The 16,086-nt window shown below is 49.4% G+C and overlaps 5 protein-coding genes across 5 annotated transcripts; 2 read left to right on the top strand and 3 right to left on the bottom strand.

The window, feature by feature from the left end:
• Window positions 1–4,763: 4,763 nt before the first annotated feature.
• Window positions 4,764–5,466, bottom strand: BO82DRAFT_90440 (uncharacterized protein). Its single transcript, XM_025641642.1, has one exon. It carries the CDS (start codon window positions 5,284–5,286, stop codon window positions 4,906–4,908), a length of 381 nt encoding a protein of 126 aa, XP_025496799.1. The 5' UTR covers window positions 5,287–5,466; the 3' UTR covers window positions 4,764–4,905.
• Window positions 5,467–6,988: 1,522 nt separating this feature from the next.
• Window positions 6,989–7,668, top strand: BO82DRAFT_90454 (uncharacterized protein). The gene is made up of 2 exons (XM_025641643.1): window positions 6,989–7,275; window positions 7,336–7,668. The coding sequence occupies exons 1-2, from the start codon at window positions 7,074–7,076 to the stop codon at window positions 7,506–7,508; spliced, it is 375 nt and encodes a 124-aa protein (XP_025496798.1). The 5' UTR covers window positions 6,989–7,073; the 3' UTR covers window positions 7,509–7,668.
• Window positions 7,669–8,029: 361 nt separating this feature from the next.
• Window positions 8,030–8,967, bottom strand: BO82DRAFT_325897 (TRAPP subunit BET5). The gene is made up of 4 exons (XM_025632890.1): window positions 8,798–8,967; window positions 8,507–8,723; window positions 8,293–8,438; window positions 8,030–8,220 (listed from the first exon to the last, which is right to left on the bottom strand). The coding sequence occupies exons 1-4, from the start codon at window positions 8,832–8,834 to the stop codon at window positions 8,093–8,095; spliced, it is 528 nt and encodes a 175-aa protein (XP_025496797.1). The 5' UTR covers window positions 8,835–8,967; the 3' UTR covers window positions 8,030–8,092.
• A 694-nt stretch (window positions 8,968–9,661) lies between these two features.
• Window positions 9,662–12,712, top strand: BO82DRAFT_380217 (putative calcium/calmodulin dependent protein kinase; the record flags this gene model as incomplete). Its single annotated transcript, XM_025637744.1, has 6 exons — window positions 9,662–10,058; window positions 10,141–10,210; window positions 10,305–10,454; window positions 10,547–11,338; window positions 11,398–11,535; window positions 11,606–12,712. Exons 1-6 carry the CDS (start codon window positions 9,970–9,972, stop codon window positions 12,710–12,712), a joined length of 2,346 nt encoding a protein of 781 aa, XP_025496796.1. The 5' UTR covers window positions 9,662–9,969.
• Window positions 12,713–13,507: 795 nt separating this feature from the next.
• BO82DRAFT_90409 (putative AT DNA binding protein) lies at window positions 13,508–15,193 on the bottom strand. Its single transcript, XM_025641641.1, has 3 exons — window positions 14,825–15,193; window positions 14,589–14,703; window positions 13,508–14,470 (listed from the first exon to the last, which is right to left on the bottom strand). Exons 1-3 carry the CDS (start codon window positions 14,864–14,866, stop codon window positions 13,599–13,601), a joined length of 1,029 nt encoding a protein of 342 aa, XP_025496795.1. The 5' UTR covers window positions 14,867–15,193; the 3' UTR covers window positions 13,508–13,598.
• Window positions 15,194–16,086: the final 893 nt, after the last annotated feature.

Here is a 16,086-nt window from a genome sequence, read left to right as displayed (position 1 = left end):
TATCTAGTGAGTTTTCGCGTATATGTAGTTACCGTAGATAGCTTAAAGTGATAAAGTCCTAAGCTGACTCGGCTCCTCCGTTCGCAGGGCTTCCGGGGCCTCGGGTGAGTCGAGAGGAAAGGAGTGGGAGTGAGTCTTGCCCTCTGAGCTGGCCCGCCTGGTACTGTCACCGTATGGTTTTCACCGTCAATCGCAGCCACACCGTTTCTGTCAGAACCCTCGAGTGCAACCCATCTTTGAGCTTGCTAGGAGAGTCAGCAATGGATGATCGGTCTGCAAATTCGAACCATGAATGCATGAAGCAACAGAACTGTTTTTGTTTATAGCCCCGGTCTTATTTCCTCGCCCTTCTGCTGACCTGGCGCTCTTGCAGCAAGCAGGCAGGAACGAAGGAAAGAATCCATCCCATCCTAGATCCTGCATGTGTGTACATGGAGAAGCAAAAGGGCGGGTGCAGTCACTACTTGACTGAGGACTGTACGGTACGAGCTGCTTAGTATGTATGGTACAGTACATGGAATACTTTGTAAGTTACAGGTGAGCACAGCACAATTGAACAGATTGAACAAATACGAAACCAACCAGGGCATGCTGCCAACGGTACGAGTACAAAGAATGTAACAATAATCTAGAACAGAGTGGCGCGGGCGTTGGCCTCCCCTTGACCTTCTATTCTTGGTTTAGGGGGGGCTAAGTTAAGGCAGGCGTCCTGTGGGATTTCTGATCAAGACTCCATTAAGCCGTTCACATTCATCAGTTCTGGTTCCCCTGCTGCCACTTGTTGGCCCATTGACTCATTAATTCATCGTCATAAAGCGTAGTTCCCCCCTCCGAGAAGTCTGTGACGGTCTTTTTCGAATATTCTCCGCTGTCCCCTTTGCTCTAGTCGGATGACGTTCGCTGTCCGTGACCGGAAATACCGAGTATGTAAGAGGAAAGACCTACACGGTTGGATTCGCTTGGCCTCGCACAATTTGTAGATGACGTTAGCTCCCTCGCCGGCGGGAAATGGATTAGTCAACCCTCAGCTCAGCAGCTCTGGGTGATTACATATGAGTACCTGTTAGTTAACTTTACTTGTAAGTTACTAACTTAGCTAAGTTAATCTAAACTGAAGGAAGACTAGGTTTCGGATCGGAACTGCTGAAGACGCCCTGCATTCTGCACAGCCTCAATCCACCCCCATCATTATCACCACCACCACCATCATCATCATGGACTATCATCAAGTCAACTCGGTGACTCTAGCTTAAGTGAGTGGTCAGATTGAGACTCAGATCTCGATCCAAACCATAGTACTAGATATACAAATAGGTCGTAGTCTTCATGGCATATCGTATAGCTTTGCTGTGGCGCTTCTTTCGGAGTGCAGCGAGCTGGCCGGTGGTGGCGTGGCGTCTTGCTACCCCCCACTCTGATTTGCCCATAGTTCAATTGTGAAATCAGGCTACCCGCAAACTGAGGGGTAAGTTATGTGCAAGTCAGAATGGGGGTGGGAAACCCCTCTTTGCCTGAAATCACTTTTTGGAGACCCATTTGCGGTCTATCATAAGCTGTTTGCCTCTGCCTTTTTCTATTACCTGTGCTGGAGAGCCCCGCTATCAATGTTTTAAGCGCAAATGCATCCATCCTAGATGCTGAGTAGGTAGCTTACCCCTCCATCGGATCAAACTCGGCCCCATTTTCCAGACTGCCCTGCAGTGCACCCGAATGAGTTCTTCGATTGACGAGAGGCTGAAACCTACTGATCTACATGAGTACAGTACTATGTACTATCTGCCATGTGGGCGCGTCTTGGATGCTCGGGTACATGGAACAGTCGACCGCGGCGCTCTGGTCTACCTCTGTTTCTGCAACACAGCTTGTCAGTTGAAAGCCCTCATTGGCATGATTAACAACAGGTTTGATAAACCTGCTGCGAAGTATCGAATGAATTTCCTCTAAACAGAACTCGGAGCTGGACACACTGGTGGCTCGTGCGGAAAAAAAGCGTTGAAGGGAGGGGGTTCGCGCTGGAGGCTAGGGTTTACCTTGAGAGAGTCCTTGGCCTTCGTGTGCTATCTCCGAGAGAGTGCTCAGATCATCTTCCTATGAGTACATTGAGTACATCTCTGGCCTCTGATTTGACCAGAATCCATTGCTGCTCGACCGGAGTCAACTATCAGCCATACGCCAATGCTGGCTCCGCGAGGGTCAGCAGATGTGCGAAAAACAGGATAGAAGAAGGTTGTGAGCAATCTAAACTCGACCGCTAGGCATGATTGACAACGTCGGACACAATCGCGTTGTAACACCCCCTCTGGAGACAAGCAACGATAGGACGCAGGGTCAAGGGAACCCTTGGGCCGTCTGGCGGTCATTGCACCGCCGAGCATCGTCAAGAGTGGCATTTTCGTGGGTTGGAAATCACTATCTATGAGCAGCGGCACCCTAGTTTCTAGGTATAACGCACACATACTATACACACTTGGACCTCGACATTTCCTACTCAGGGCTGGGCGAAATGACGTGGGTTTCCTTGGCCAGCGATAACCCGCCTACATACTACCAGAGGACACAAGCAGTAGAGAAGGAACAGCCTCGGTGCCAGGTAAGGAGAGGTAACCCCAGGCATGATAGCTGGTATGCGATTGGCTATTGTTATTAAGGTAGGGATTACAGTGCCAACCATGCAGCAGTCAATTTACTCTTCCATGCGTTTATTTGCGGAGATCCGCTTGATGACCATGTTGCCATCAGTCATCTTTCCGCAGTAAGCTATAGACTAGCCAGCCCATTCATTCGTGATCCATCCATCCCTCACTGCATTTCACCTGATCCTCAGCTGGTCACCTCGCTCATCCATACTGAAAGTCTAACCCTAATTACAAAGGCTGCGAAAATGATGAAGATCAAATGGGAGGGGCAACCTTGCAACCGAGTCAAGACGACTTGTCATTGACAGCAATGATAGTCCGGCTAGGCATGAATGATCGCTCAGCCAAGCTCATTTTGACTGGCCGGAATGTAGCGCTTTGACCAGACGGGAGTCGGAAACTGATGGTTTCGAAGGTGACTTTAAGTAAGCTGATGGACAGATGATTACCTAGTAAATAGTTAGTTAACTACCTTAGTCCGTGACAAATTGATAATCAACTACCAGGTAAGTAGTGAATTGAGTGATTTGCCTACCCCAATTACGGGGAGTACTACGTACTGTAGTCAACTTAGTAGCTTAAGCTAACTGCTGAGATCCAGTTTGCACGAGGGATTTTTTGCAGCCAATGGAAATTCCAAGTTGAAAGAAATGTCCGACGTCGGCACTGCGACCGACAACAAGAGATAACCGAGGAGCCCATCATCCTTGTCAAGCCTCTGGTTTTCTGCTACAGAGTGCTTCTATGTCCACTCTCATTGATGCTAGCTCTATAGTCATGTAGAAACATGTATACGCGCGTGCGCACACACGCACATGAACAGACAGAACAACAGAAGTAGGCATGTCGCAGCAAGAGAACCAACAACTGCAGCCCCGCTAAATGTGGGGAACCATCTCCGATGGAATTCAGGTCTTCCTTTCTAGTCTCGGAATCTAAACCGTGCTGGGCGATAGGACATAAACAAGCTAACTCACCCTGGTTTTTGTGTATCGCGGGGGAAAGGATTGTTTACGCAGCCTGCTCTCTTTTGGTATCTGTAGTTTACAATTCTCTCTCTCTCTCTCTCTCTCTCTATCTCTCTATCTCTGTATTCAACGGATTGATTTTATACAGTAATAAGAGTCTTGTCTTAGCAATCGAAATGACTTCACATCTTAAAGATCCAGCTTCGGTCCTTCAAATTTCTCTTCTCCCTTTCCTTGATAGCTACGCAGATTAGGTAGTGGCTCGTGGATGTACATACTGGACATACCCTATAAGATCGGATCGGAGGTTCGACTGCAGATGCAATGCATGTTTGCTTTTGTTCCTTTTCCTTTTCTACTTATTTGCTTTTTCCTCTTTTTTTTTTTTCATCTCAGGTCTCTCCCCCTTCCTTCCCCTTTCCTCCCCGTCCGCTCGCTCGTAGCTGTGCATCTGGGGAATCCGGCCCGGGATGACGGATGCGAGGTGATTTCCTCCCGCACCTTAGCTCATGCCCAGCTGCTGCAGGAGTGGTCAACTGCCGTTCGGTCTGATCGCCCGGTTTGTCCAAGGAGGAGGAGAGTGAAGCAACGAAAAAGGGGGTCATTATCACATAGCACGGAGTAGTTTGTATCCCAAATGATATTCAGCTTTATGTCCTACGGCCTGACTGGCGACGGGCTACCCATAGTATTTGCAGAGAGTACAGCCGGCCGTATTGATTCGCTTCGGGAGGAGAACGAGCCGTACTCCGATACGGTCAAGGGAATCAACGGCTCAGTAACCCCCATGAATCACTTGAAACCAGTTAGCAAACAACTAAGCCATAACTCCTCCGTAGTACGTTAAGTTAACAACTACATGCTGATTTTGGAGTTGTTGACTACCAATCAAACGTGCCTCTGTTTGGTTACAAGAAGAGGGGATCGGATTTGGGTTACAGAGGAGAACGGCTTGACTGTTGTCATCTTGGACGGAGCTTTGCGAAATACTGTGTACGTACTTGTACTTCGGTTCTGAAAATAACCTACCTTAGATCTAAAGAGTGTCAAATACCTAAAGTGTACGTAATACTAAGAGTAGTAGTTATAGCTTCTTGACCGCTAGTCAGTCAGCCAGTCAGCCAGTTCAGCCAGACAGTCCAACACCCATCCACCAAGATGTTGTAGCGGTGGAATGATCGAATCGGGCCTCAGTGAACCGAGAAAAGCTGATGAGCTGCCTATGAACTAGGAAGTCCCGACAGGTACAGTACAGTATGGGCTGGGTGCATAGGGGTCGGAAGGGTCAATGGGTGCGCCTTTTATTTCAACCAGTCGGTCTCTTCCATTTGGGGACCTGGGACAGCAGCCAGCATGAAGACTACGATACGAGGAGCGTCGCAGCTGGTTGGTCCGTCGTCATCAAACCATGTGGTATGACATTGCGCTGGTACAGCTGTGTAAGTGCACTTCGCGCGGATCGAAACTAAGCAAGCAACCACCCCCCCTCTCCGACCCCAGGATTTTGACCACGGTGGCACAAATTCTGACGGAATCGTCAAAGCAAGCATCTCCGGGTCAAGGCCGTCCTGGCCAGTGGGGACAGAAGATATCGACTCCACGTAGCCGAGCCGTCGGGGCCCAGGACAAATAACAGGACGGATTAATGCCGGGCTCAAGCTTCCTCGCACTTGCGCATCCATTTTGGCTTTCCCGATGGAGATTAAGCTGCTTCTCAAGCCGCTTCAAGTGTGACGGCACGAAGGGCTGCGGCAGCCCGGACTGGATAGAGTTGACGCAGCCAACGATGATCATATCGTTAAAAGCGATCGACTACTCCGTATTGCTATGAGTAAGTGGCATGAGCGGGCACTGGTGGTGTTAATGGCATAGGCGGCGAGACCGGAGCATGGGCCGATATCAGATCAGATGATTGTCGAACGAAGGAAACTCGGTCTGACCTGGTCGGAACTGGTTTGATCAGGCGGATGATCCACGACTGCGGTTTTGCCAGGCCAGTGAATACATACAAATCACTCGTTCGTCCCGCAAACAGGCGATTCTATGCGTGAAGTTTGCCTTTGGGAAACGGTGCGGACGACAACAAATCGATGCCGGAGCGGGAGGCAAAGCGCTCGGAGCACTTCAGCCCATTCCGCGTCCTCCCTCTGCTCTTTTTCCTGTGTTGTCTCACGTACTGTTATTGAATCCAAGCCAGATGTCGAAAAGGTTTGTTTGACCGCCAGATTGTCAATCAATTCAATGGCCATGCTGTTCCCTAGCTAGTTGACCGGTCTCGATATTCTAAAGCGTCGCGCTCATGACCGCAACGGCCCTGCACTGTTCGATCGGTCGTATGTTGCAACCGACACCCAACCCCTTGGCAATGTTTATGTGCTGCGCAGTATCCGTCGTACTTTGACGAGCTCTTCCTCGGACAATTTTTGTCGCGTGGGAAAGAATAAAGGATTCACAACTGAATGAGACATCGTGCTCGAGGACAACGATACGAGTGCAATCAAACGGGGTTAGCGATTCTAGGGACCAGCGACAGCAGCAGCAAGCAGCAGCAGCTTAGGTAAGATTCCCAAGCATGTCGCCTGCTGGAATTTGCACGAATGATCGACCGCCAATCAACCTTCGATGGATCAACCATATATCTACGAGTTTACAAGTCTTTTAGTTGCTGTCTACCTTCGTTCTCTATCACACACGTTTTTCTATTACACACGTTTCACTGACTCGTATCTTGCTACATAGTACATCTTGGAGAGTAATAGTTGCGCCGAGGGCCGTGACTGTAGTAGGCCGACCAGCCCAGGCCGTGGCGAATTACCTCACCTTGAGTCAATTCGATGTCATTTTCCTACATCGCTATCAACCCGAACCACGATTCAGTTGACTCGTAACTTTGGTTCAGAGATTCGTTTCTCTCTATCTTGCATGTCCCTTCGGGAAATGATCGTTCTCTTGTTCCATGGCCCTTATCCCTTGCTACATCAATGACTTTACTACGAAGTGATAGGAGAGGACATTCATTGTGTCAAAAAAGCAGCAGCAGCAGCAAGCAGCAGACATGACCTCAGACGATGATTTCGTCTCGAAACAACGAACCAAGGCGGACTCTCTTTTCGGCTCTATGCTCGTCCTAACCGTTCGATATCCCTGACGTAGAAAACCAAGCATTCTAGAAGGTATCAATGCCACAGACGATTCGATTACTGGACACCAGTCCCTATCCCCCGATGACATCGTCAGAACCTAACCTGAACTCTATCTCAATGTGAATCTCTTTAATCGAAGCGACCGATTTCGTCAGACATTGCTTGACATCAACATTGCATCAGGGCCAATAGATAGAAGTCCCATGAATGAACTTATAAGGCCGCCCAGGGTTGCCGAACTCTGCGTTCAGACCATCCTATGCCCGTAAAACTACAAGTACTCCACACTAAGATCTCATACATAATTCATCAAATCCTCCATCAAGATGTCGAACCGCTACGAAAGAGAAGCCGAAGACCGCTACGAGGCTGACAATGACACCTCTCCGGTTTCGGGAACTGTCTACGACAATTCCTATGCCCATGAGACCCAGTCGGGTCTGAGGAATCAGATTCCAGTTCAGAAAGACGAGGATCGCTATGACGATCCCATGCAGCCTCCCTATTCCAACTCGGACCAACAGCTTGGTAGGTTCTGCACCACATTGGAGACGAATGATGAGCGGATGGCTAACAGCTGTTTTACAGCCCAAGATGAGGACGAGGCTATCGATCAGTCCAACGTCCTGCAGGGAAGCCGCCTGCGTCATGCGAAGCCATCGACAAGAAACGCCTACAACGAAGGTCCGGATGAGGACGACTTGCCTGAAGAAGTGCTCTACGGCAACTCCGGTGTGTCCAGCACTGGTGGCGTGCTTTGAAAACATCCATCACGATGGTGGATTGATGCGCAACGTGGAATGACTCGTACATGAGTTTATTATTGTTCAGTGACGAATTGCTATTATAGTGTTGATGTGTAATTATGTACTGTACACGAATTGAATGTGGACGACCTGCCTAGCCAATTCTGCGGCACGATACCGTTTTCATGAAGGCCTGAATATTTGTAACTTACCGGGTCACTTGATATTGATTAGATCAATTCCAGCCGTAGCCATGAAAGGTGAAAGTGCCCTGAGTCCGTCGAGGATCTCAAACGAGGCTTGACGTATCGCAGACGATGTATGCATGAATGGTGCCGTGTTCCACGTGGATGAGCACCAAAGTCTGGCCTCTGTCGTCAAAACTTCGCGCAGTGTGTGTTGCGGCTATCGAGCCATGGTGGAGGGTGGTATCTTGGAATGGTGAGAATCTCCTGCCGCGCAGTATTGACCCGCCGATGCAGCTGTTGGCAGACCGATTGTGTGAAGCCATTCTAGGTATCAACTCTGAATGACGTATGATTCCTAACGTGAAGGACATGGATGACCGATTCACGACAAGACTCGTGTCTACACAGTGATTAGAAGATACCTTGGCAATGGCATAGCCTCACACGTACCACAAATTGTTCTAGAGACTCTTCGAATAACTCATTGTTGACGCCCACGCCCCCCGGATGCTCGACAGGAGACAACGGATTCTTGACCACTATCGGACCAGGAATAGAAATTAGCTTGGCGCATTCGGACAAAATCATGAAAGGAGGGTGTCTCGATGTACCATATTCGACATAGAGATTGATGTAGATCTGCTGCAGTGCAACGCGCATACTTGGGCTCTTGATATCCGTGAGCATGACGAATTTGATGTTGGTTGGCGTCTCGTAGTAGTGCAGCTTATACTGGCTCGTCTTATACGTGACGAAGCTGGAGTTGGAAAGACCCGGGTCAGTTGAGATTAAACCGCCTGATGCATGAGCCAGCCACAGCCTTACTTGTCGTCCTCTCCTCCCAGTTTGCGCACCATGTTGCGGAGCGAAAACACAGTGCCGAAGATCAACTTCGCATCGTCATCGGTCGTTCGCGCGGATTGGCCGAGAAGCACAGGAGCGCTGGTAGCTGGCACAGAAGCTTCCGAGGTAGGTCGCGAAGATTTGCTGCCGGAAGTAGAGACTGGACGAGGAAGCCAACGTCGTTTGTATATGCATTCCGCTAAAAGCAGGGCGGGATGAGGTTAGCATGTGGAAATCCGGGGGCGTCAGGACAAGGGAGAAAAGGTACTGTACCGTGCCGGTCAAAGATATAGAAAGAATACACCACCATTGCGGTAGAACTGGCAAATCGATGATAGTTTGACAAGGAAAACAGAGGAGGGGATAAGCAGGAGAAAGTATGCGTGTGCAGAGAATATGAGCTCAAAGTAAGAGGAGGATTGTTTGTCGTGAGTCGTGAGTCGTGAGTCGGGATAAGATGCGGAGGTCGGAGGGATGGATAGCGGACAAGTGGACGAGGGAAGCTTGAGGGCGGTGAGCCACCGTGGTGTGTTTATCGATAAGCCCGTTGACTTGTACATACATAGGAGGGTACTGGTAACCCCCCCCAAAAAAATAGAAATAGAAAGGAGATCAAACGCTCAGTAGAGTACTATTGTTATCATTGATCTACTGACCTATTCAAAGATGGAATAGGTAATTCGTCTGTACTGTACACTGTATACTCGGATCTATTTCTGGAAGATGCAAATGAATTAAGTAAAATAGCCCAGCCAGGATTATTGTTCCGACCAAAGAACCAATTCATAAACCAGAGTCCATACAGTCCGGAGTACACACTGTGTATACAATACATACTATTTATACATACTGGCCATCAGCCCTACAGCCTACAGCCTACAGCCTACAGCCTACAACTGACGATCTCCACTGTAAATCAACTACCGAGTGTAGTCTAGGGAGGTTACCATGCATGAGTACTGTACATACGAGTAGTATGTACAGGAAATACTGTAGGGTGAAGGGGGAGGTTGAGTGAGTGTAGTATACAGTAAACTGTACCAATTGTACAGTAATCCCCCTCTCTCCCGTCGATCATTTATTCCCTTCTCTCTTTCCTCCACCCAATAAATTGCGACAATCCACTTCCTTCTGCTTCGTGTATATTTCACCCCGTCTCTATACCTAGAACCTAGGAACTTATCGACCAAGCTGACTATTTTGGCTGACTGGACCGTCTTCTTTTCTTCCGAGGCTGCTTTCTTTCTCTCCCTAACCAGGCACTTGTACTGACCTGTGTGCTGCTTATCTCTAACCCGCCATTCACCTCCGGTCCTTTCTTACCCCACACACATTCGCTCTCAAGGCAGCCGTCAATTTTTGATCCCCTTCCCATCACGGCAATCCAGCATAGTTTCAAAACTGAACAGCCTTTGTGCTGTCATTCCTCCACCCTGCTGCTTCCCATGGCCCGCAAAACCCCCGAGCTGGCCCAACAGAATGGTGCGCCAAGCGGTCAACCTCCGCTGCCACAACCCTGGCCCTTCCGTTCTGCGTAGGTGCATTTACTTGCCATTCATTCTTCTTATGAAAAGTTACTGGACGGGTTGAGATCTGACCGTGTTCACAACGCTCAGGTCAACGCCATCATATGGCAGCCCGCAGAGGCATCATCGCCGTAACCCAATAGTCAGGCGGCCGGTAAAGGTAGCGCCCATCCGAGATTCTCTTCTGTCACATCTGCCGTCTTCCTGTGGCGCTCAGTGTTCCATTGTGCAATGTATCTGACTATCATGGACAGGAGACGCTCGACGCACGCTCTGAGTACACCACGAGCCAGGATGACGGAACTGCTGAACACAGAATCAATCAGTATGTGATTAAGCAGGAAATCGGCAGGGGCTCCTTTGGAGCGGTGCACCTCGCGGTCGACCAATTTGGAAACGAATATGTAGGATCTATCCTCATCCTCGCCATGGTCCAACGGCATTTTACGTGCAATATTAGGCAAGTGCTCGCGTGACTGACTCAGCCGATCAACAGGCCGTCAAAGAATTCTCAAAGGCTCGTCTCAGGAGACGGGCCCAGTCCCATCTGTTGCGGAGGCCACGCGGCCCAAAGCGCCCTCTTGATGGCTACAATTCCCCGCTGCATCGCCACTCGCCAGGCGTCGACGACCACAAGCAAGATGCCCTCTACCTGATCAAGGAGGAAATCGCAATCATGAAGAAACTAAACCATAATAATCTTGTCTCACTGATAGAGGTTCTAGATGATCCCACAGAGGACTCTCTCTACATGGTTATGGAGATGTGCAAGAAAGGCGTGGTTATGAAAGTTAGCCTCGAAGAAAGAGCCGATCCGTACGAGGATGCTCTCTGTCGCTGCTGGTTCCGTGACTTGATTCTGGGGATTGAATACCTCCATGCTCAGGGCATCGTACACCGAGATATCAAACCGGACAACTGCCTGGTGACGAATGACGACGTCCTGAAAGTTGTCGACTTCGGCGTTTCTGAGATGTTCGAAAAGGATTCCAACATGTACACGGCAAAATCTGCAGGCTCTCCTGCCTTCCTTCCCCCGGAATTGTGTGTCGTGAAGCACGGCGACGTTTCGGGGAAAGCGGCAGATATATGGTCGATGGGCGTCACGCTGTATTGTCTGCGCTATGGAAAGCTTCCGTTCGAGAAGCAAAGTATTTTCGAACTTTATGAAGCCATCAAGAACGATGCAGTTGTGTGTGAGGAGGAGACCGACGACAACTTCCGAGATCTGATCTCCCGGATCTTGGAAAAGAATCCGGCGAAACGGATCCAGATGCACGAGTTGCGAGTAAGTTTAGGCGAGTATAGATCCCCTGGAACGTATTTCGCTCATGTAGTGAACTGCAGGATCATCCATGGGTAACTAAAGACGGCTTAGACCCTCTTCTGCCAGAAAGTGAGAACACAGCGGAGATAGTCGACTTTCCGACCGAGGAGGAGATGAATTCAGCTATCACTAGGACTATCGGGCATGTCATGGCTGTAGTAAGTATCTTTTGTCCCCTTTATTCCTAAGCCTTTCATCGGCGCATCAAGAACTCCTAACGAAACATAGATCAAAGCCGTGAAGCACTTTAAAAGGCTACTCGATCCAGCAAAGAGCGATCCTCCAATGCAGAGTATTCTCGGTCAGGAGTATGAGACGCATTTTGTAGAGCCCCCACTGGAAATGGAGCCAGAAGAGAGCTTTGCAGCTGGCCACTTGGGTGTGAAGAGCAAGGCTCAGAGTTTGAACACATACAACAGGACTGCTTGGGAGCAGCATTACGCCTTGAGAGAGCCTCACGGTCAGACCCAAGAACTCACTCATAGCCAACCGTCAGGTGCCGGCCAACAACCCCCCACAGAGGAGCTCACCACTTCCAGCAGTTGCAGGATTGATACGGAATACGCGCCAGAGAGCAAGGACTCAAGCTCCGTACGCAGTATCAATGTTCAAGGAGGATCCATTGACGGCCCGCAACCCACATCTACGCCACAGTCTCCGTGTCCTCTGATACCACTTTCCCGAGCAAGCTCAGCAACAACCAAGCGCAGCGTTGAGGGGACGCGCGGACATGCACGCGACCCTCTCGAAGAAGAATTCCCTTTCCTCTTCATTGGACCGTCAACTTATACAGGCTCCCCTTTGAGCGAAGAGCGTGACTATGCAGCGAATCGTCTCATTCCCGAGGAACCAGAGAAAATGGCTGAGGATCCGGCCGATGTGGATACCGACATGGACCTTGACCTAAACGCTGATATGGCCTATCAGATCGTGAGCGAGTCCCCTGGCGCTGCGGAATTCGATATCTACGAGACTGCCTACCGACAGGAAATCGAGCGGATTCGAGCACCCAGCCTTCCCCGCAAGGGCGGAGAGCCCAAGGTGTACTTGACCCGTCGCGTAGAAGGTAAAGACGACGTGATGAAGCTGGTGGGTGAGAACGCCACAAAGTTGGGGCCAATGTTCGGTGTGAAGAAGACATCTAGCTCTGGATTCGCTTCTACTGTGAGTGCAATCAGGCTTCAACTGGAACAACAGGAGAGAGTCAAATCCTCGGGTGTACTATCGTTGGCCACTGCAGCCGGAGTCACTACGACCAATGCACCGAACCTCGAGCGCTCTGCATCTCATGTACGAGACATAGTCGACCGAGTCAGAAAATGTGCAGATCCATGAAAGAATGGAGGGTAGCATTTCACTAGCAATAGCTTTGGCCTCAACAACAATAGTTGACTAGTGGAATGGTCTATACGTGGATCCGTGATGTGCGTTGTCTCGAATCTTCTGACCTCGTCGCATCAGTAGGTGCTTTTTCTCCCGCTTGCACACCAGCTGTCTAGCATCAAGGACTAAGCTGAATTTTACGCTCACATATAACACCGTGCGAGAATTAGTATCATACAAGTAATCAAGTATGTGACATAGAGAAGTGCGCGGCAGGTTAGCGCATTTGAAAAGACATCAGTAGAAGGCATAACAAGATTGTTGAAAGGGAGGTAGACCAAAAAAAAAAAAAGCATGACTTTGTGATATCATGTCTCATTGTTCATAAGTTTGCTGACCAAGCAATTGTGCAGGACATGAAATGATAGTCCTTTGATTTCTTGTTCGAGAAAATTCATAACTGTCATCGACCCATATGCGCACACGTAAATGCTGGCAGAATGTGATATTCCAAAACTTGGAAACATGTCTCTAGAGGGCGTTCTTGCTTGAACTCATTTCTCCAATTCGACATGTTTGACACGCCTGGACCCTTCTGGTAGATGCTTCAGCCCGAACATAGATAATATGCTTGCGCGCTGTAAGTAAAGATATGTATCGTAGATCGTATAGAAAAGAAGCAGATAATAAAAGTTGCACGTGAGTGGAACGAGTCATGCGTTGGACACGTTCCCTGGTATAGCCGGGCTGTCATCGTTACTTGATCGATCTCGTTCGCGACAACGATTCGAAAAGAGAGGGAAATTGTCTTTTGTGATTGACATGGAATCATTAATCATGAGTCGATACTTTCTGAAAGAAAAAAAAAACGGATTTCCATCTTCTCCGGAATTGTACGTTATTCGGATCGAGTTTCTGCTGGTCTGTCTATCAATAATTCTGGAGCCGTCCCATGCGCTTCTTCTGTGCGCCTGGCGAGAGGATGAATGAGATTCCTTCGATTGCTCTCCACGAATGAACTCCTATCGGGCAGAAGGGGTTCGAATGGCCGATCACCTGTTTCTCTTCTGGGAATCGATTCCCTATGTCCTAATTGTAGCGCTTGTGGCGGAGGCAGAGTTTGTCTCATTTCTGGGGGGCGCGGCAATTCCCTCATGGAAGGTACCAATTCCTGACTGGGCATTTCTTGCAATCGCGCTTCACCAATTGCTCCTCCCATTGATATTGGCCGCCTGGGTGGTGCAGGGTAGTGTAAGTCGGAGTGAGACGAATTTGGCGGCCGGCCAACGACCTGGGGACCGAATAGAGGTGCTCCAGGTCCTAGGCCAGCAGGACTAGTTGGCGCAGAAGGCAACTTCACCTTGGTTGAGCCGGATCGCCGCGGAGGAGGATAGGTTTCCCCGCGGGCCTCAGCAGCCGCCTTACGTCGTTCTGATTCAGCCTTGCTTGGGCGACCTCTTTTCCGCGGAGGTTCGCCTCCGATAGTGATACTCTCTGAGCTGGGAGACAAAAGGGCCGAGGCACCACTTTCGCTGCTGTAAGAAGCAGTACTGGTAACAGGGCGTGGCTGGATTGCCCGAGGGGGGCGAATCCCTTTATCTAGAGGAAACAGAGGTCGTTTACGCAAAGCACTGGGGTCCAAGGGTGCAGTTGCTGGCGGTGCAGATTCGTGGGTATGATGAGGAACCGGCCCACGGCCGGGACTGACAGATAATGGCACGTGCTGACACATGTTGTAGAACGCCATTTGACAAGAGTTGAGTGAGCGACCTAAGTTGATCGGTGTTAGCTAGCAGACATAAATCAGGAGAGGTTCCTTGGCCCAGTGTGGCTAGCACATATGTTCAGTCGAATTGAAACCCCAGGACATCAAATGACAGTATTGTACCTTGAGGCAAGGGAATGTCCGTCCAGCTTGGCGTGATACCAAAATCCCGGATCATTTTTACTAAGTGGCTCGAGGGAACTTTGGCCTTCTTTAAGATCTCGGTAAGTAGCGTGTACTTGAGTCCATCGTTAGTCGTTTGTAAAACAAGTCACAGGATCATTTAACACCTGCGATCCCTTTGATCGAAAGTTCCAACAAGAAAGAACGACAAATGAAGGAAAGATTAAACTTCGTACCTTCTCCTCCTCGTTCCATGGCCTCTCTGCTAGATTCGACATATCCAGTTGACCATGGAAGCTGGGTAGAAGCGACGTTTCTTCCAGAGTCGGCCCAACCGGCGACAGTGAGTCAATAGAAGGGATCGGGATTCTAAACAAATGATAACAAAATGTAAAGAGTGACGCGTCACGCGACTTTGCGAATCCAAAAGTACACAAGCAGTGCCAAAGCCTACCAGGAAAAAGGTGCGAGTTGCGGCGAAACCGGGCGACAGCGTTGGAGAGCCACCAAAAACAAATGCCAGCCAGGGAGAAAACAGCGATAGGGACAATAGAAACACGATATACTCGTAGCAAAATCAAAAAGAGCCTCCCAAAAAGAATGATGCGTCTACAGCAAAGGAGCACCACGCGCGTAATGTGGGCTAACGAAGCCGCAGTCGGAGACAAAGGAAAGGACGACGCTCCAACTAACAACAGTCAGCAAACGAAGGAGAGGGTAAAGAACCGACGCGCAGAGACTTGATAATAGACATTGAAATTCAAAAGAACGATTATTTCAGGAAACGAACGCATAAGAGACGGGAAGCTGGAATAACGAAGGTCATATGAGGCAAGGGCAAAGGATGCCGTAGCAAGGCAAATCCAGGCGAGGTGGGAGACGAAGCACCAGAATGGAAATGAAAAAAAGGCGGCCTTGATGTTGGCAAATAATCACCACACTGGAGAAGGCACTGAAAAACAGAAACCTTTTACAGGACTAAAGAAGCCGGAGATGGAATCAGTCAAACGATTGAACAGAAGCGGATCGGGTCCCTCCCCACAGGAAAGATATCAGATGTCGACGTTGAAATCGAACAAGATTATCTGGAACGAGCAGTTTCAACGGTGCATATTGGCACACCACAGATGGAAGGGGAAAAGAGAATGCAGGAAATGGAAAGGAAGAAACAGGAGAAGCTGGACCAGTCGTTGAGTTGCACTGAATCATCCCAGGGACTTTTTCTAGCCAAACGGACTTTTTTACCCTCGGAACCGCGCAGGACAGTATTGTAGCTGCCACAAATGTGTGGCCGGAGGGAGAAAGGGAAGCTGCAGGGACTCCTTTCCGGGATGCTCACTGTCCGTCAACCGAAGACGATCTTTCGCGAACAATACAGAGGAACCACGATGGGTCAGGACTCAGATCAGACCGAATAATGAAATGCAGCGGATCCAACCAGTCTCAAGTGGGATTAGACCGGGGCCCTACCAAGAACAGTATAGTGTTTCGAAAACAC

The sequence above is a fragment of the Aspergillus uvarum genome, assembly GCF_003184745.1.
Source record: "Aspergillus uvarum CBS 121591 unplaced genomic scaffold BO82scaffold_3, whole genome shotgun sequence".
NCBI classification, from domain to species: Eukaryota; Fungi; Ascomycota; class Eurotiomycetes; order Eurotiales; family Aspergillaceae; genus Aspergillus; species Aspergillus uvarum.
The sequence above is the reverse complement of the archived record's forward strand: the minus strand, read 5'-3'. Positions and strand labels throughout refer to the sequence as shown.